General features: G+C 38.4%; 1 protein-coding gene across 2 annotated transcripts; it reads right to left on the bottom strand.

Moving 5' to 3' along the window:
• Positions 1 to 844: 844 nt before the first annotated feature.
• Positions 845 to 20,377, bottom strand: ctdsplb (CTD (carboxy-terminal domain, RNA polymerase II, polypeptide A) small phosphatase-like b). Of its 2 annotated transcripts, XM_079820112.1 has the most exons (8): positions 19,657 to 20,377; positions 13,781 to 13,941; positions 13,504 to 13,536; positions 11,537 to 11,638; positions 9,668 to 9,724; positions 8,160 to 8,252; positions 7,162 to 7,347; positions 845 to 2,017 (listed from the first exon to the last, which is right to left on the bottom strand). In XM_079820112.1, the coding sequence occupies exons 1-8, from the start codon at positions 19,730 to 19,732 to the stop codon at positions 1,892 to 1,894; spliced, it is 834 nt and encodes a 277-aa protein (XP_079676238.1). In that variant the 5' UTR covers positions 19,733 to 20,377; the 3' UTR covers positions 845 to 1,891. The 2 variants fall into 2 exon arrangements, with proteins under 2 accessions (XP_079676238.1, XP_079676239.1); XM_079820113.1 differs by lacking the exon at positions 13,504 to 13,536 and having other exon boundaries at positions 19,657 to 20,299.
• Positions 20,378 to 21,357: the final 980 nt, after the last annotated feature.

The following is a 21,357-nucleotide window of genomic DNA, read 5'->3' as shown; positions in this document are numbered from 1 at the left end:
GACTTAAACATTGAGTGACATCACGAAAACAATGTGTATTAAAAACAGCACCTGACAGTTTAGAAGTGAAAAACACATGGAGAACAAAAGTAAATAAAAACCGTGAGCAAAACCAATAGTGTTTCAACGTTCAGATCACCTGGAGTTCATCATATTTAAAAAAGGTGACATTCGCAAAAGCGAGAAGTATTGTGTTTAACGATTAGATACAAAAGCTAGAAATCATTAATATTAGCAAGCCAAATATCCAGGCAGCTAGAAGATCTCCAGCAACCAGCAGATTTGAAAGAGCCGACGATTGAAGGAGAAGCTGTACAGCACGTCAACAAGCAGAAAACAGCAGGTGTGGGATAACATAAGCATACATCTCAAATACTGACAGAAGACCATAAAAGTGAGAATGAATCGCCCTCCGTCGCCTGCCGCGGAACAGGATGAAGAGAGGTAGACGAAGAAAGACTGAGGAAAATAACAAACAGGACTGAACTGTGACGTGGCGGACTCTGGGCAGAGAGAGAGAGAAGAGAGAGAGAGGTTATTGCCTGTTCAGCAGCGGATCGGGAAAACACGCCGCCGCTGCTCCTCTCATCTTAGGCACTGCGGTGATGCAGAGTCTGCACAGCTTGCGCCGAACACTTTCGAAACTCCTCAGAGCCAGAATCTCATCATGAGAAAAGGCCTCCGTTTAGCTCAACAGGAGGGCTGCGCTGCAAAACCCTTTAAGGCCCGACTGCGTCCGTTCCGCCTGTGGATGATGCTCTGGCACAAGCTGCCCAGCGCTCTAGTCCCTGGGCTGGTACTGGTCGTACCTACAGGGAGGTCTTTTGTAGTGTAGTGTACAGTGGTAGCAGCAGCAGGGTATGGTTTAAAACAAGTCGAAACTAATTTAAAAAATATAAAGATGATGGACCTGTACCAATTCTCAACGACTAAAAACGATAAAAGGGATACATTTGCAATTGTGCATCCTGGCTTCCATAAAAGGACACTTCCCCTTACTAATACAACTGCAGTGTCTACGCTACTTCACCAAAGGCATTCAGATCAACGTAAAGTTTCAAGAAAAGACTGGCGACTAAAATTCTATGTGGACTGGGCAAACAATTTTTGAAATGTCCAAACACGTGTCTCCATCTGGCCTGTTTGCTGAAAACGAAACGTACTTCGGCATCGGGACAAACTACTAGCGATTGGCACAATGCAATCTTGGGTTTAAGATTGTTCCTCCTAGGTTAGTTGGCAAAAGAGGCCGCGGTATACGAGACGAGTAACCTAACAAGTGCAAATGCATTCCTTTGCTCTTAGAAAACAAACTAAACATATACAAGTCTAGATAATAGTATCAAGTCTATATAATGGCACAAGCTAAAGCAAAATTGAAAATAAAAGGAGCACGAGAAGAACAAAGATGGAGACGTGTACCCAGCTTTACATAATTAAAAATCTCTGGCCTCTTTAACAGTGCTTTTATAAAAAGAGACTGACCTGCCTCCGTTTTAAAGCATAGAATTCCTGTAAAGTTTAGGTTCTCTGGAAATATGTCATGTACAAAATGTTAATTTCCCCCGTAAAAATGACATTCAAAAAAGGCACTTTGTTGGGTCGGAGAGGAAACCCCACAGTCCTTTAACCCTACGGATTTATACCTGCATAGCAACACCTCAGAGAATGGTTATGACTTGAATATTTTCATTTCAAAAAAAGGAAAGAAAAAGTTGATTTTTTTTGGTTTATCATAAGCACTTTTCAGGAGAGAAATATTTGAGTGTCCACTAAATGTTAAAAGTCTGTTCATGTCACTGTCCTGGTTGGGAACGACGGTGGTATCGGTGAGGTGAGGGACTGCAGGCTGGCGGAGAGAGGAGCTCTCCACTGGCCCCTCGTCAGGCTGCTACCTGCCCCTCAGGTTCTGCAGCACCCCGTACACGTCCTCCTCTTTGCTCAGTCCCTCGAAGAAAGGCAGCAGGTCCAGGAGCTCCGTGTCAGTCATGTCATCAAACCACGACTGCACGGGAACCTTCACAAGACACACACACACAATTAGAACCCGACATTGTGTTATAACCAGATGATACAAGTGATAATCCTGTCATTCCGTTTTGTGAAATGTCACTGGTCCGAAATCTTGCTTCACATGACAGTATATTAAACCATCAAATATTCCTGTACTTTTGCCACATTGTGCAGCATTTTCACTTTCAGCGGACAAAAATATATACATATATAAATACAAATAATAATGATGTTGCCAGAATCGTATCGCACCAGTTTAGGACAGAGTGTAAATTGTTGCTAAAACAATACTTTTGGCATTTTTGAGGCAGAAATATTGGGGGTGTGGGCAATAGTCAAATTAAGAGATAATGTTGTACATTTAAATTCAACTACACAAATTATTTTAAACTATTCTCGCAAATGTATTTATACAGAACTTTTTTTTTTTATGTGGCATAAATGCAATCCAATAATTGGCCTTAACTATACATTATTTTAGAAAAATAAAATAATGAAGTGCCTTTTTTTAGGATATGATTCTCATATTAAAATGAGTACACTTTGTAACTTTTGGCCCCCTAGTGGTGACAAAATTAAACATGGCTGTGCTTCGGCTTTACTCGTTTGCACAGATTAAAGTGGTTCAAGCCAGTACACAAATTTTTCTTCTTTCCTTTATTTTTTTATTTTTTTTAAACAACTGGTGATTCTCCAGAGGTTTGCCATTTTGAAATGATCCATGGACATTTTTTCTTATTTGCTCTGACTTTCAGCTTCATGGTACCCATAGCTGGAGCTACTTTTCTCTGTGTATTGATATGATGCGAGATTCATGGATGAATGACATGCAAATTTTTTTTAAAAAGAAATTCATCCCGACAGCTCAGATAAAACTATAATAATGATTTATATTTGGGTAAAGGCATGGTTTAGGAGATTCTCTCATTAATAGGATTTTGTTTTTTATCCCCAAAAAAGTTACAGTGGAGCTTTAATGGTTCATATGATTGTTTATATGACAGTCTCACACGTAGGGTTGCGCCCCGTGAAATGTGGAATCGTCCTGTATTTTACAATTTTAGGTCCACACATAGTTCAATAAACCCATAATGATTTTGCAGTGTGGAGAATACTAATAACAAATATGAAGAAATCAATTTCACAATAAGAAGTACAGAAGCTCATTTGCTCGTGATTGCGTTTTAGCAGCTTTGTTGCCATATCGACGGAGTCTCGAGAACATGCGCTGTAAACTTGTGCGTTTTTTTAAAAACTCGTGTCCACCCTTTAAACGGAAGAGGATCTCCAGATATAGGGCTGAATAGAAAAAAGGCATCAATGGGTCTGTCCTGTAACACATGATGAACCGTGGAGAGAAATCCATTCGATTGTAGTTTAAATTAGAAAATTGCAGTGCTCTGTTCTACCACTATAGAGTTAGTATCGTTATCGTGTTAGAACCGGATGCGGTTTACAGGGTTCATAGAAAGACAATGATGTCACGTGTGAGCACACAGCAGTGAGTCGTGTTTGCGGTCCAAATAGCTCAAAATGAGAGGCAACGAGAAACGCAAAGACATGGAATAAAACCTCATCATGTTTTAAAGAAGAGTGGCTTGATTAAGTGCTGAAATAACAGATGATGGACACCGCACGGTAACAAAACAGACATTTACAATTCCACCCACCACAAGTGTAGCGTGCAAACTCTAAACACCAAAGTAACACACATCAGTTTAAATTGATGTATGTGTGGTTTGGGTTTCAGTGATGTTTAGAGAACTATAAAAGATCTAATAGCTAAATATGTTCAAGGGAACATGTGAACTATTTAATTACTTCAGTTCAGGGTTTTTTTTTACAAATTGAAGCATTTAAACTGATAGAATATACTATCAGTTTAAATACTTCCATTAGTTCTTATATTATATTATAGGGTATTATAATTGTATTATAGTGTAAGCCTAATAAAGAATTGATCTCCCAAGGGGATTGTTTAGGGATCCTTGCCATTAAATCGTTTGAAAACCCGATATAGAAAATCTTGGAAATTCATAAGCAATAAACAAACATTTAAATATAGATGGTTTAATGCTGCCTGTCGCCAATAAATGACTGTACAAAAACACATTAAGAACCATCTCAGTGTAACCATTTAATTCATTTTTCATATTATATTATATGATAAAGAATTGAACTGTCCTGGGGGAGATTTTAATAGTATTTCTTGGTAAAGAAGACTACGGTTAACAAAATGTGCTTCATTTAGGGACTTCTGAATTTTTTTTATTTTTTTATTTAATATAATTCACTAAGTTACATCAATGGTTATACAAAATAGAAATGGCACATTAAAGTTAAAAGTTGTAACTGCATGATGAAACCACTTTTTTTGTGCGCGTTTACATACGCCGTACAGGTAAAGAATGTTTTTGCTCAGGTGATCAAAATGTTCGCCCAATAGAGAAAAGTTTTGCTTAGGGAGAAAAGAAATTAGAGGGAACATTGTATAGGCCTATTGTTTTTCTAATGGATAATATATTAATATAATATTCCATACATTATCAGAGCTTGGCAGACAGAATTATTATATTTTTTAGACATTACACAGGTTAATTATGTCATTAATTCATCATTTAGCTAGGCTATATTAAATCATACATAAATAATTCTGTCATATAAAGTTTATGACATTTAAAAAAAAAAATATTTAGATAAAAATAGGACAAGTAATTACATAATAATATAGTCATAATTTAAGTAAGTAACATTTTTGAATTTCAGAATTGACAAAAAAGGGACAGTTCTTAAAGTGCTTAAAAGGGACAGTTCACCCAAAAATGAAAATTCTGTCATCACTTACTCACCCTCAAGTTGTTACAAACCTGTATTAATGTTTTTGTTATAGTGGTGGGCATAGATTCATTTTTTAAATCTAGATTAATCTCACTGTAATCTTGGAATTAATCTAGATTAAAATGGCTCATTTGAATTCTGCCGAAGGCATTCAGAATGTGCGTACTCGTAAGTGATAATTTGTTTTTGTAGTTTGAATAATAAATAACTTCTGTCCCTTTAAGACCTGACACACGCATGGATCCCACTGTTCCTGTGAGCTGGTTACGATTTTGTGTTTACACTAAAACTCACCAAGATGGGCATTGAGACATTTTTGAGTGTATTTGACCATTAATAAGCTGGAGAAAGGAGTTCATTTTTGCACTTGTATGTCAGAGGCGGCTTTATTTACGGTATGTGTGTGTGTGCGCTTCAGATACGAGCGGGAAATCTGCAGGAATTAGTAGAATTAACGTTATGTGCAACCCCGCGCAAAATTCAGACCGGTCACACCAATACTAACACGCTGTCATGATCCAGTAGAACACGCGTTTGCCATATTCAGAGGGTTAACCGGACTGAATGAGAGGAGTAGTGATGTGTTCAATACGGTGACAAGTCACGTGGCAAAAGAACGAATAACTCAAACTTCAAACCCGAAAGACTCGTAAGAACCAATCTTTTCTGTTTCCGCTACTGACAGCATAGACTCTATGGGACTGACAGGAAGAACGAAAGACTCAAACCCAAGACTCGAAAGAACTAATCTTTTCTGTTTCCGCTACTGACAGCATAGACTCTATGGGACTGACAGGAAGAACGAAAGACTCAAACCCAAGACTCGAAAGAACTAATCTTTTCTGTTTCCGCTACTGACAGCATAGACTCTATGGGACTGACAGGAAGAACGAAAGACTCAAACCCTAACTCGAGACTCGAAAGATGAACAATTCATTCTGTTCCCCGACCTGTGTCACAAGGCCCGGCCCAGCCCCAGATCAATCAGACACAGACAAGTCGACAACTAACGTCTCGAGGAGTTCGAAGACACGAGAGGCAGAGAACAAACGTGATAAATATGAAGTTGCAAAAGAAAGAATGTCTCGGATCAGGAGGTGAGGTGAACTAACAGAGTTAGACTGCAATAGCCTGACCCAACAACTAATCAATTAATTAAACGTTTCAGTTTCTTCTCATTTGGCTTTGGTTGCAGTACCCTATAGTTTATTTTTATTTAGTTTTACAAATGTAATCAACATTTTCATAAGTACTAGATGGGTTGGGCTATTTAACATGTGATTTTAATTCTATTTTTCTGAAATGAACGAAATGACTCGAAAAAAGATTAGTTCATTTTGCTGAACGAGACTCAAAGATCCAAGTCAGTAAAATGATCCGAACTTCCCACTACTAGAGAGGAGGCGGGTGCGTGTCAACTCTCTGTCGGTCGGAGAGGAGAGGAGAGCGCAGCTGGTATCGATACTATAGAAAATGAGTATTGTATCGTTTCAGATATTTCAGTATCGATACATAGCGAAATATAGATATTTTGACAACACTAGTAGGCCTACACACAGGTTCGAAGACTGGTTCTCTCGCCCCCTACAGTGTAATTCGGCTAGGTATACATCCGCGCTAAAATATCAAGATGAAAGTCATCATAGCTTGCGTAGTATAGACCCAGCTCCCAACCCAACTTTGAGAATAGATTAACGTCGATATTTTTTTATCGCCCGATAAGAGTCTCACGTTAACGCAGCACGTTAACGGCCCACCACTAGTTTGTTATGTTGAAAACATATGAAGATGCATCCCTACTATGGAAGTCAATGGTGCTCACAAAGCAGCCAGGTTACAAACCTTCAAAATATCTGTGTTCAGCAGAACAAAGAAACTCAAACAGGTTTGAAACACCATGAGGGAGACTTAATGATGACAGAATTTTATTGGGTGAACTATCCCTTTAAAGTGCACCAAATAGGCTACTAAAGAGTTCTTTAGGAACAAATACAAATCAAATGTAAAATAATATAAAATGTGTTCTGTTGCAAGTTCACATACCTGATCTCACATTTTCTTATGGTTTATTGTTGAGCTGTCAAGTTGTCATTGTTGAAATAATAACAATATAGCAGTAAGTTGTAAGCTGTATGGTTTTGATTCACTAAAAAGAATCAGACCACTTTGGCTGTGCTGTATAATTGTGATTCGTAAAAATAAAATAAAAACTGAATGCCATTGTTTTTGTAAATGCAACTCGGTCCTCAACCTTACAAAAGAGGTCCAAGAATAACCAAACTAAGAGTTTCATCAGCAATCAAAACTCACAGCATTTTCAGGATGGAAAATGTAGGAAGCAGGGGAGTTGTCCACGATGATGACGTTCCTGAGCTCTCTCCCGAGCCGACTAAGGTCTTTGACATAGTTCCCTCTATGGAAAACGCAGGATTCCCGGAAGAGTCGCACCCGAAACACACCCCACTGGTCCAGCAGGTCAGCCACCGGGTCGGCATACTGAAGCACACACAGACAGAATAGCCACTTAGACAAGTTAAAGGAGGGGTTTTTCAGTAGCTCATGCACTGCTTAAACTGTAGAGTCACTGTGGAATCATCCAGCTGCTCCCTGCAACAAATATGAAACAGAGAAAATGCAAGCTGCTAGGGCAACGTAACACTAGTCCAATGTCTATGCAAATGAAAATGTCTACAAAGAGGACTGTAAGGAAACCTACAAAACCACAGTCAGAGTAAAAAAGCTTGCTATTAAAGCGAATGAGCCGTTATGTCCTCGATATAACAGACACAAAAGCAACCAAGACACATGATCTAAACTACAGTAGGACGCATACATTCTCAACAGCTAATAATGTGTCACTAACAGGAATGAGAAAAACAAAAACACAGAGACATTAGCTACAGATACGGTGACAAATGAAACTTCGCAGCATATCGTAAAAGCGGCCAAACTCAAACAATGTGAGCTTTCAAAGGTGAAGGCAGCAGCGACTGCAACTACTGCTACATGGCACGCATTCTGGAAGAGTCACAGTTGCCGTAGAGACACTTACCCATGCATTAGCGGCTAAAACAAACGCAGGCCACACAGAGACAGAGAGGGGGGTCAGATATTAGCAGAGCAGGTATGAATCAACACCCACCCAACAGACCTTAAATCACCCAGCAGGGCTCTGGCAGGTATATCACAGACTGGACGTTATTTTCTGTTTCAGCCAGTGAGGAGTTATGAGATGCTGACTGACCGCGAAGTCTTTTGACATATTTGTTGACATTAAATGAGTCAGTGTCATCGTGTAGTGGACAAACCTTGGCTAGACTGGCTGTGAAAAGCACACATTCAAACAGCTCGCCCATTTTCTGCAGGAACTCGTCAACGTGAGGCCTTTTGAGCACATACACCTACAAAGGGGAGATATTGTGAGCCATTGAAGTCAATTTGAATGATAAGTGCTCATAATAGGAGTTCAGGAGTCGGGTTCCGGAAGTAAAAACTCCATTCATTTTTCTTCATAGGGAAATTGATTTTTAATAACTTGAAAACCAATGTTAATTGACGGTATATGTTTTGGTATATAACTTATTTTTAAAATTACAGTATTTAACAGCGGAGTTCCTGGTGAAAAACGTACCCATGATGCAGAAAATTCCACCAAAATAAGCAAACCACCCTTAAAGAGCTCTTTAGCTCCACCTACTCCCATGAAGCACTGCGAATGTCGTAATCGAGTCAGTCTCCCAGCACTCAAAATAGTCAAATATTTATTTGCATATTTTGCAATAAACTTAAAATATATTGTTTCTATACATATAATAAACATTTTTAAATAAGTGGTTTTTATATTTCTAAATCGATTTTAATTTGATTATGTTGTTAGCAATGCTTCATGGGATTGTAGTTCTTTTCCCTCACTAAAGCCGTTAAGTACAGTCTAGTACCTTTGTATTTTTAATCCAATTTTCAAATACTTTTTTGCTTCAAATCAACGTTTGTAATGATGTGATTCACCTTGTAGCTGGTTTGCTTGGTTCATGGCTTATAACGATTTTAACATTTAAAAAAAAAAAATCCCTATGAGAAAATGAATGGAAAAAATAATTCCGTAACAAACACCGCTGAAAAATTGAGCAGGCACGTTTGCACTCTATAAATGTATAATAATAATAATAATAAAATATTTATAAAACATATATATTATATAGTACAATATTGTCAAACCATTCAAGCCACTTAAATGAAAATAAATGTTCATAATACATAAAATAATGACATTTTTAACATGCAATATAATGCATGCATGCAAATATTGTGATGCAGAGCCATTTAAGTCTAAATAATACATTTTCATGATACATATATGAAACAATATAATATATCTAATGACACCCAGAGCCATTTAAGTAAATAAAAAATATAAATTATCTTTATAATATATAAAACCTATTATAATAATAGTAAAATATTTATAAAATAATATAATAGTATAATGTAACAGTATAATATATATCCAAAATTCGCTTTTTTGTTCTTTAATCTGAAGGTCAAAACATTGAGGAAAACAAATCAAGCTCCGATGATTTGCATCAGCTCCATGAAGACAAACGGCTGCCACCTAGTGCAAGTAATCATGAATAGGCCTCCCAGGACAGACAGCCTATCCTGGATTACTTGAACAAGGGAACAGCCACTCAGCCATTTTCACCACTCCATCTAATAAGGTCGACACTGACATAAAACCCATAAATGGCTTCATAACTGCTATAGAACATACTAGAGTGTAATATGAAACCTGTGCACGTTTCCATTAATTCTGTACCTGATGCACTGTGCCATCTATCTCCACTGGGACGATGAAATCAGCATTGCTAATAGGCTATGAGAGAGAAACAAATGCAAAACAGAGTTATGATCCAGCATCAAATGTAAGAATGTGTCAAAAGTGACTCAACTAAACCCAACCAATTAAGTTTTAAACATTTCCTGAAATACCTGAATAGGCATGCATCTTATTAAATGCTCATTTTTTGGTTTGTCATGCACTGGCTCAATAAGCTTCAAATGTGTTTTTATTTAATGTGGCTATTACCAGTTTTATTCTTTTTCATTTCAATCATTGTTCTACTGATAAAATCCATCTTTCAAAATACAGAATATTGCTTTTAAATGCCAATAAATCATATCAGGCTGATCTGTTCATTTTAAAATTCTCATCAATATACCCATATTTTGTCACTGAATTCTATTAAAACAACATTTTTCAAGAATTCTCAATATTTTCATGCACCTATTACACAAACGCATATTCAATAACTCCAAAGATCAGCTTCAAAGAATAAGTAAAATCACCAAACATTAATTTCTCTCATGCGTTATCTTTTTTTATAATAAATCAAGTGAGCTTATTAGTCCTTTCAACTATCTCAAATCCTTACACAGCAATAAACTAACAGCTGATAAACAAGATGACAGCAATCAGTGGTTATTGATGTGGGATAAAGCTCCATTTACGTATAATTTGCATAAGCACAATGAAAATGCAGTGACAACAAACAGCAGAGGGCGTCGGTGCTCTTTCAATACAAACATTCCAAATATTACTAATGTTTCAGTATGACACCTCACACGTTTGTCAATTATATTTCCTTATTTCAACATACAAAATAACATAAAAGGTTTTGAAATGACAGTTTGAGCCTTTTCACCAAATCTAAAGGGTGTGTTGCATTTCATGTATGATACATCAGGCTTTTATTTTTACAGGAGAATATGAAGCTCACACTTTTTTCTCTCTTTTTCAGAAGCCCAAACTGAGCAAAAATATGCAATTTGTAGCAGAATCCATTGCCAAAAGGATGAAAGTCTGCTTTTAATGTAAATCAAAGAGATCTTTATAGACGTTTAACAGACTACTAACATAAAATAATGTCTTAAGATGATATTTAAATGCTTAGTTTTATGATCAAAGCTCTGTAGTTTTAATTTAGGCAATGACTGATGTAAATAAATGTTGTTCTTAAAAGCCTGATGTATCATATTTGATACTTACATTAAACAAATTGATTCAGTCCAGTAGGCGTGTATCTTGAAATATTATAAGCAATATAAATATTCTTATGTTTTGTTTATAAAATTAATTAAAAGATTGCACCTCAAAGAGCCACATGTACCATGACCTAAAGGGGGATTTTACAATTAAACTAAAATGCCTTTTACTTGTAAAAAAAAAAAAAAAAAAGTATGAACTTATCAAGCAGGGAACAAAGTGTGTAGTGGATTGTGCAAAAGTTTTTCAGCAAATTCAGAGGCCTTAGAATTTTGCGTATCAAATATGATACAGTAGGCTTTATATGATTAAACTCGGTTATAATCAAACTAACCCACGCCAAACTTCTGAGCTTCTCACACAGATCAAGAAGATAAAAAGCTCACTATTGAGTTTCACAATCAGGGTTTCTCTTCTACACTTCTACTAGCAGCAGAGACAAATGTGCCCTGACTGGGCCGTCACCAAGCATCACAGGAAGCTCTGCTCACATGCATGTATATCTCTGACGCAAATGGGTCACAGACATTGAGCAAAACACAGAGAGTAGTCACAGTTTCATGGCATCTGTGACCCATCCCTAGTAGTTTCTTTGGAAAGTTTACCTGGGCTAGATCATACAGGCCATAATTAATGAATTACCTTAAACGAGCTGTGCACCAGAGTCTCATCCAAGTCTATTACCACGCACTTCTTCCCATAGTCATTTATGTTAACCTCAGGCAGGAGGTACTTCTCTGGAGGCTGTGGAAATGCAAAACATAAAGAGTTAACATGATGAACATAAAGCAGGTTCAGCGTAATGAGTGAGAAATGAGGCACGGAGTTAAGCTGCGACGTGTTAAGACTGTTATCAAGCTAAATGAGCAGAAAAATTAGGAAAAGAAGCATGATCCCCGACTATCTACACATCTCCTCTGGGAATTGTAAGGGAAAGCTTCAGGCATTTTAGGAAGTGTGTTTCCTGAGCTGCACAGATGACGCTCATGCAGTAGCATCCCAGCTCTTTCCAAGCGGAAGTGGAAAAGATTATGGCCGTGCGTAAGGATTAAAATGTTTTTCACACATTAATCAGAGATGCGGGATGGGTGAGGTTAGAGTGTGAGAGGGTGACTTCAGCACTGGCTGCCTGTATGAAATCCCATCACTTTATTTATAAGCTGCGGGTGAACGGGTCCCTCTCTTGATCCAGTTCTCTAATCCTAGCTGCACCGTCTCAATTCAAGCGGAGGCAATCTTGTTATAGAGGGAGGCAGTATGCTGTCGAGTCTATCTAATCTAAATCCCTGTCTGTTTAATGGGATGAATCAAGCTTAGGAGGAACCGCTGGAGTGCAGTCATGATCTCGGTCCGTACTGCTGAATGAACACAGAAAGACACCAGAACACTTACAGTTCGGCCGGATGGGAGTTCCTGTTCGGTACACAAACAATAGTACAGCAAATCATCAGCAGAAACTTGATTGGGGGGATTGTGTGATCGCTACTTCGAAAATCTTATGGCAAAAATCATTAAGGGATTGATTGTTGAAGGGACTTCAAAGCCTACCATTGAGATTAACAGCAGTAAGGCACGCTAAACCCTCATCAATTAGAGAGAGAGAGAGAGAGAGAGAGAGAGAGAGAGAGAGAGAGAGAGAGAGAGAGAGAGAGAGAGAGAGAGATCGTAGGTTGATTTCCAAGGTGCAAACCAAGACTCAGCAATAAGGATGGCACAGTTGAATGCAACCGATCTTATACACTACCGTTCAAAGGTTTGGGGTCAGTAAGATTGTATTAATGTTAATAGGTCTCCTATGCTCACCAAGGCTGCATTTATTTGATCAATAATACAGTAAAAACTGTAACTCCAATCTACTTTAGTCTTCAGTGTCACATGATCCTTCAGAAATCATTCTTTGATTAATGGAAAGTTCAAAAAAAGCATTTATTTGAAATGGAAATCGTATAAATGTATTTTTCTAAATGTCTTAACTTTTGATCAATTTAATGCTTCCTGCTAGAAAAATGCATAAATGTCATTGTTTTAAAAAAAAATCTTACTGACCCCAAACTTTTAAACAGTAGTGTACATTCATTTTTATGTGTTGCAAACTTAAACGTTTGATTTTTGTTGTTGTTGTGATGTACTCTATACTGTCCATCTACTGTGAAAAGAAAACCAAACATTAATGAAAAATCTAATTATTTCTAGCAAATATAAAAATGCATTGCTAAAAACAGGCTAGTGAAAATATTGGCATGGCAAGTAAAAAGTAGACTGACTGGCAAAAGAAAAACATTCTAGTGGTGGAAATTTTGCTCAGCACCTTTAAACAGTCTAGAACACGGTGAAATAAACACGTGCGTTATAAAATTAAAAGTAGTCATACTTCCAATACTAAAATCTTCTGGAGGGGGGCTAATAATTGTGTGGAAAAACATTAGGCTTTCCAGTCACTGCAGAAGTAGTATACAGTGCATTTACAGTTTATGCCAGCAAACATCAGGCAAAGTGCATCACTGTCCACAGAGCCGCTTCAAAAGACGATTCGAGTGTACAGTGGTGCGATGCTCCATGCGGCATGCGAGAGCACACAGACAGACGGCACGGAGTGGAGTCATACATACACTGGGGATAGGGATGACCTCAACCTGGTCACACTGGGACATGAAAGATGAAGACAGAGGAAACAAACAGGAGAGGAAATGAGGTGCTGAACCACAAGACAAATGGGACAATAATTCAGACACATGTGATACAGTCTGCACAGAAAAAGAGAGGGGGAGAGTTGTGATGACTTCTATTTAACATGAGCAAACCACGCATGACGGCGAGATGCAGAGACAGAGTCTCTGGATCAATACGCATCTGATCTTCTGTAAGATCATGTTTGGGCAGTCTCACCTTTGGTGGAGCTCCGTTCTCCTCCACAGGTGGGGGCAGAGGGCTGCTGTTGTTGTTGGGGGTGGTGGGGGGCTCGGCATCATAACTCCTCAGGCAGCAGAACAACGAGCTGAAGATGCTGCGAGTCCTCTTCTTCTTGAGGCTGCTGTTAGACAGCGAAACTACAAAAGGAACAGACATAGATTTAAAACAAATGACTACAATAATAATTTACTAAGAATGCATGATATTTTAGTGACACTATATATTCAACAGCTAGCATTTAAAAGTTTTTGGCCTGGGTTTTCTTTATGTTTTTGAAAGACATTTCTCACCAAGCTCACCAAGGCTGCATTTATTATATCAAAAATACAGTAAAAATATTAATATTATGAAATATTTTTACACTTTAAAATAACGGGTTTCAATATATTTGTAAATGTTTATGCGTTTTAAAATGTATTCCTGTGATGGCAATGCTGAATTTTCAGCAGCACTTAATATTTGTGAAAACTGATACATTTCAGGATTTCTTTGATGAAGTAAAAACTTTAAGAAATAGAAGTCTTAAACAGATCAAGAAGACAAAAAGCTCACTATTGAGTTTCTCTTCTGCGCTCCTACTAGCAGCAGAGACAAATGAGCCCTGACTGGGCCGTCAACAAGTATTTTAAATGTCTTTATCGCAAACATACTGACCGCAAACTTTTGAATGGTAGTGTACACTGATATATTGATATGTAAACAGGCCATGATATGGGTTCTCTCTAATGCTATAATATCAACAAGCTGAAATCAGTAGCAGTCAAACTAGAGTTTTTACTTATAATTCAAAAATTTACTTCAACACAATAATAGTGTAATTACAGGTGGCTAAATACATATTTAATAAAGATACATACAGATCAGCTAGTGTCAGAAGGCAAATAAATTCAGTTTTAAAGTCCAAGATGAGTTGCATTCATTTCAGTCAGTGAAGCATATCCACCCTTTTCAAATATCACTGTAGTTATATTCACAGCACTTCACTTTTTCCACGTTACATCCTTATTCCAAAATGGATTGAATTCATTATTTTCCTCAACATTCTACAAACAATAAATAAATAAATCACATGTACACAAGTATTCACAGAAGCTCAATATTTTGTCGAAGCACCTTTGGTATCAATTTCAGCCTCAAGTCTTTCTGAGTATGACGCTAGAAGCTTGGCACACGTATTTTTGAGCAGTTTCTCCCATTCTTCTTTGCAGGACCTCTCAAGCTCCATCAGGTTGGATGGGTAGCGTCAGTGTACAGCCAGTTTCAAATCTCTCCAGATGAAGTCTGGGCCACTCGCAGACATTCACAGAGTTGTACCCGTAGCCACTCCTTTGTTATCTTGGCTGTGTGCTTAGGGTCGTTGTCCTGTTGGAAGATGAACCTTCGCTCCAGTCTGAGGTCCAGAGCGCTCTGGAACAGGTTTTCATCAAGGATGTCTCTGTACATTGCTGCATTCATCTTTCCCTCGATCCTGACTAGTCTCCCAGTTCCTGCTGCTGAAAAACATCCCCACAGCATGATGCTGCCACCACCATGCTTCACTGTAGGAATGGTATTGGCCAGGTGAGGAGCGGTGCCTGGTTTCCTCCAGACATGATGCTTGCCATTCAGGCCAAAGAGTTCATTTTTGATCTTTGTTTCATCAGACCAGGGAATTTTGTTTCTCATGGTCTGAGAGTCCTTCAGGTGCTTTTTGGCAAACACCAGACGGGCTGTCATGTGCCTTTTACTGATGAGTGGCTTCCGTCTGGCCACTCTACCATCCAGGCCTGATTGGTGGAGTGCTGCAGAGATGGTTGTTCTTCTGGAAAGTTCTCCTCTCTCCACAGAGAAATGCTGGAGCTCTGTCAGAGTGACCATCAGGTTCTTGGTCACCTCCCTAAATAAGGCCCTTCTCCCCCGAATGCTCAGTTTGGCCGGGCTGCTAGCTCTAGGAAGAGTCCTGGGGGTTCCAAACTTCGTCCATTTATGGATGTTAGAGACTACTGTGCTCATTGGGGCCTTCAATGCTGAAGAAATTTTTCTGTACCCTTTCCCAGATCTGTGCCTCGATACAATCCTGTCTCGGAGGTCTACAGACAATTCCTTGGACTTCATGGCTTGATTTCTGACATGCACTGTTAACTGTGGGACCTTATATAGATGGTGTGTGCCTTTCCAAATCAAGTCCAATCAACTGAATTTACCACAGGTGGACTCCAATCAAGTTGTAGAAACATCTCAAAGATGATCAGTGGAAACAGGATGCACCGGAGCTCAATTTTGAGTGTCATGGTAAAGGCTGTGAATACTTATGTACATGTGATTTTTGTTTTGTTTTTTACTTTTAATAAATTTGAAAAGATTTCAAAAAACTTTTTGCGTTGTCATTATGGGGTATGGTTTGTAGAATTATGATACAAGGCTGTAACAACACAATGTGGAAAATGTGAAGCGCTGTGAATACTTTCCGGATGCACTGTACATGTCTGTTTTATGTAACACACTGCCTTAAATCCAAAATGTTAATTAACTGGAACATTAAGTGATAATTGAAAGTGATTTCCATTATTAATTTGTGACAGTCAATAATACTTATTATTATATTTACCTGCTTTAGAAACATTCCAGTAAACACTGCTTATAGGGATTAGAAGTGAAAAGGGGAGACAATTACATTTTAAAGCGTCTGCGTGAAAACAAACCTGGACCAAGACGTGAGGATTTGGGGAGAAAAACAAGAGATTGATTCTCAGTGCGTTCTAGAGAATTATTCTAGAGATATATCAAAGTAAATAGGAAGAGCAGACCATAAATGTGCAGTATGTCCTTTTTCATACTATTACAGTGGAATACAAAGAAAAAAATATAAAGAATGAGGAAAAGAATGCAAAAAGCTCTTGCCGTACCATGTCATATTAAAATACCAAGCGTTACGTTTTTCTCTTGAAGTCTGAACATGAAGGAAATTTTAGAGCTCATTCAGCCAAACTGACGGATAAGGGATATATTTGATTTATTTAAGCAGAACTTCCCCAAACTGCAACAATAATCAAAAACACAGTACGCTTGTTAAGAAAAAGATGGCATATAAAGTTCAATAACACTCATTTGGTACACTTGGAGGTGGGAATGCCTTGAACACCCTTTTAGGGAAATGGCTTTCTCCCAGGCAAGATGTCACATGATGGCATCTTTAATTAAAAGTCCAAACTATTACAAATGATTAGGGACTGGCTTTACACCAATACACTGCACATAATGAGGGGACGTCAAAGACCCTCGCAGTTCTCCTCTCCTCATTCACACACACACACACACACACACACACACACACTAATAATAATCTGCCTTCATTCCAGCGCCACAGCGGAGGCTCTGAATGTTAACACTGAGGTCACCAGCAAGTAAAGGCCCTTTAAAAATAGTGACAAGCAAAAAAACAAAACAAAAATGCAACTAGACCCCACTCGCTTACAAACCCCACCCCGTCCCCTTTAGGCTCCTAAACCCTAGTCCCTCCACTCATTGGCTGCCGAATCCAGAGCCATTTTAAGGGGCAGAGGCTATTTTCCCTCGTTCATGAAGCTTCACTGACGACTTCAGAGGCACAGACGAGCAGAAGAGGGGGAATATTTGAGGGAGAGAGGAAAGAAGAGAGGAGGGGCAGCAGCGGAGGTGAGGCTAAGGAAAAAACAGCCTATGAGAAACGTGCATTCCTCTCCCGCCCCTTTAGCCATCTCAAAGGTTCAGCTGAAGATCTCATGCTTTTCACCGCAAAATCCAAGAACCTATGCAATACATTACACTAACATTTAGTATGAAATTGAATGCCTTTTCAAATGCATCACAAACTGGAAAGATTCTACTGATTTATACAAGAAGGAGCTTATTAAAAGACACTCATCTGTCTGTAAGCTAACTTATTTAAATGCCTTTACCACATATAAAGAGCAAAAATATAGGCTAAAAAAGCATCCAATGAACAACTAGTTGTTATATAAACGATTTCCATATCCACTCCAAACAAGTAAAAGAAAAAAAATGCAGTAAAGTACGGGACATTTTACATAATTGTGGGTGGAATGCAAAAAAGATCCCTGTCAGCCAACGGGCCAGAGACATTGATCACTGCGGCAGACACTATCAGATACTATCAGATGCCATCAGAGCTCAAGCAGCTGCCTTAAAAAAAATCCTGTAATTACTACTGACTTTAATTACTTCAGGCTTAATATTAATCTACATGCTGGAAAGACTCATTAATGGCTTTGAAGAGGGAACTCTGGTCCCGATGAGATCAAGGCAGTATATGCGAGTCACAAAAGGCATTTAAAGCGTTGCCTAACAGACCATCAAAAGCGCAAGGACCATTTTAGATTGTTCAACTTTATTCTGTGCTGTTTTGAGAGGGCAGCTGTTGAAGAACTTCTCCACTCAGCCACCCAGAGGTCAAAGGTAAAGCCCTGGAAGTGCTCCATCCAAATGCCTGCTGTCACAGAGCCGGACATCCTCAGATGAGCAGCCCGGCAAAACTGCCTTTACTGCAGTTAAACAAGCTCATCGTTTTACTTTCAATTTGCATGTAACATGTATACATTTTATTTAAGGCAAGACGCTATCTGCATTTTTCATGCACTGGTCAACGGTGAGATTTTGGGCTATTTTGCTTTCATAATGTAACATGTTCATAACGCATTAAGACTGGTGGAATGAAAACATTCAAAATAGCAATAAAGTGCTTATTAATTATTACACTATCTATTTGCGTCTGTAGATTTCAAGTGCAATACATATCTTTAAAGACATTTTTTTTTATAAAATGAGCTGAGCCAGAAATCTTCATATCAATAGCAGTAGTACATACTCCAAACTTCAGTTTTATTCCTATATTCTAAAAGTTTTTACAGTTGAGTTTGTTCATATATCATTTACCTGATTTATAGAGTTTAATCAACAACAAAAAAACATGGTTACATAGTTGTTGACATTTTTTTCTGATTTATGGAGTAATACAAAATGTATCCAAAAGCCCCTCTGTAAAAACTCAAATATATCGACAAAATAAAACCATTTTGAACCAAGCTTTATCCAATGTTTCGATTTATTCTGGAATTTTTTTATTTAATTGTGCCTCGTTTTCTGAAATGTTTTTAAATATGCACAATATTTGTACAAAACCGTTCTCTTGATGCACTGTAGTTAATCTGGGTTTGGTGATACTGGGTTTAATCAACAAAGTACCCAATTCATCAGTGGTGTCTTGTCTTCAATGTTTTTTAAAAATTTGCTTTTTGGTGCATAAAATGTGGTTCGCCTCCTGACAACCTACACAGCGTCACAAAACTGACTTGCCGGTTTTGTAAAACAAAATTGGAAGCAACTAAATGGCATGCATACCTACTTAACTATTCCTGCTGATGTGCTGACTTGACTGAAAGAAGAACAAATCAAAAGTTCACCGCTTCTTAAATAAAACATGTGCCCTTTAAAGCACTCTACTTATGCAAGTCTTGCCCCGTGACAGAAAGAAACATGTTTACGTTGGTCATCCACAATCGCAGGCGACCAACCCTGACAGAGCCCAAACTTTCGCTCTTTGGCAGTTTACATTGCGCCTTTACGACAACTCAATTATATAAACACACACTCGGTGATTGCTCTGCATCTAAAGTAACACTTTGTCATATGAAAGCATATTAAAATCGACCAAAATAACACTATATCCTCGTCTGTGTTAGTCCAAACAGGGATGAAATGCCTGAAATGTTTCTTGTCCGCGGACGCAGGCTCGCAGCCCGCTCGTTTAAAATGGTGGGTAAAGCTAACAAAACGCGCTACCGCGACCAACTTCAACGCACAAAAACACCTCTCACCTTTCTCAGCATTTGACGAGAGTATCTCCTCCTCCTTGGGGTTCGTAACCTGCGTTATTATGGACGTGTTGTCCATGGAAACGAGATGTTAGCTCCTTTTCCCAGCGAGTTCTGGCCGTGTCCGTGTTTCAGGTTGTGCTAAGAGCTAGTCGAGTTAATGGCAGATCTCCAGCCAGCCAGCAGACTCTGCTGTCGCTCAGGCTAGCGTGGGCGAACGGACTGCACCCGACCACTAATCTTTGCGTTTTGTTGCATTAAAATACGCGTCGCGGACACACATTTGATCAATCAGCCCGTGCGGATGCGCATTACAAAAATCAACTGCGCCAGCGCCGAATGGCTAACAAGTAGTTGGAGGTTGGATTGCTAATATAGGATAGCGTTAGCGAGCTGACCATGAAACCTCCAAATGCGGGCTGAATAAATGACCCGCGCGATGTCTGAACGATTGCGTTTAAACTCCTGGAGCTATAGCGGTCAACGCCGACATCTGTGCGCTTAAGCGAGCGTCAAAAACTGCCTCTTCATGATTTCCCGTGTTTTCTGATCTCTGCTTCCAACATGGAGACGGCGAGTGTTTGATATTCACGAGATAGAGCCGAGGAACAGCAGGAGGAGGTATTTTCTGGGAACCCCCTCCCTCATATTAAAAATAAAAGCACGGCCTGGGAGCGCGCAGTCCGCCCAATGACAGGAGTCCTCCTCACAAAGTTGACTGATCAACACTTTAGGCACTCGACCATAGAGTTGTGATATTAAAAAACGAATAGTCCATAAAATACACGAATATTTGATTTGGTTGATAGTTTTTAGCTCTGCTTCGTGATCATTAGTATCAACAGATAAATACAGTGAGAGATGAAAAAATACAGTGAGAGTGAGATTTAGAGAAGTAGGTCTATCTCACAATAATGATTGTTTTGATTTCTTCCTAGTGTTGTTTAATATAATGAGCAGCTTCAGTACTCGAATAAATAGTGAAAATCTATGTCATTTTGAGTAAAGAAGTGGATATAGAGTGCAAATGGGCATTACGCTGTACAATATAGAAAGACAAATGTGCCTGTATTATGAAGTGAGAAACAGACCGTATATTTCATTCTGCCTGAGGTTTAAATAGTAAAGGGCTTTCCCTGTGCGCAGTCAATTTCCATCGCATGTCTCCCTCTGCTGTTCAAAGTTGTTGTTGCACGTTTGTAAGCGAGAGCATCTTTTTCTACCTCTTTCACGGTTTTTATTTCGCATGTTTCCTATGGTTCTCTGTCTTTCCATTGAAATAAATAAATACATAAAAACCTATAGGCAACAACAAACAATCTGGTCTGTATTTAATGCTGACACCCATATTAAAACAAATTATAAAAAATATTTTTTTCATCTTCTTAGTGTCTTGTATACATAACTATGAACAAAGCTTTTTTGTAAAGTTTCTTCTGCATGCATTTTTGGGTTGTAATCAGTAACTCAAAAAACAGAGCTAAATGAATGTAGAAACACATTTTACATTATTCTGGTGAATGTGTGATTGTAACCTTTTTGACACTCTAATAGTGTAATTCAGGTTTCCTTTAAACCTTGACTCATAAAGCCAATTGTACAGTTTTTATTGAATCATTAATAAAAAAGTCAAATCCTCTTGGGACCTGGGAATAGACTTTTGTCTTTTGTATTTTAGTGAATTTCTCTGACACCATAGGCTAC

Source organism: Gobio gobio (genome assembly GCF_949357685.1).
Source record: "Gobio gobio genome assembly, chromosome: 6".
Classification (NCBI taxonomy): Eukaryota; Metazoa; Chordata; class Actinopteri; order Cypriniformes; family Gobionidae; genus Gobio; species Gobio gobio.
Note: the sequence above shows the minus strand (reverse complement) of the source record. Positions and strands in the feature narration are given on the sequence as shown.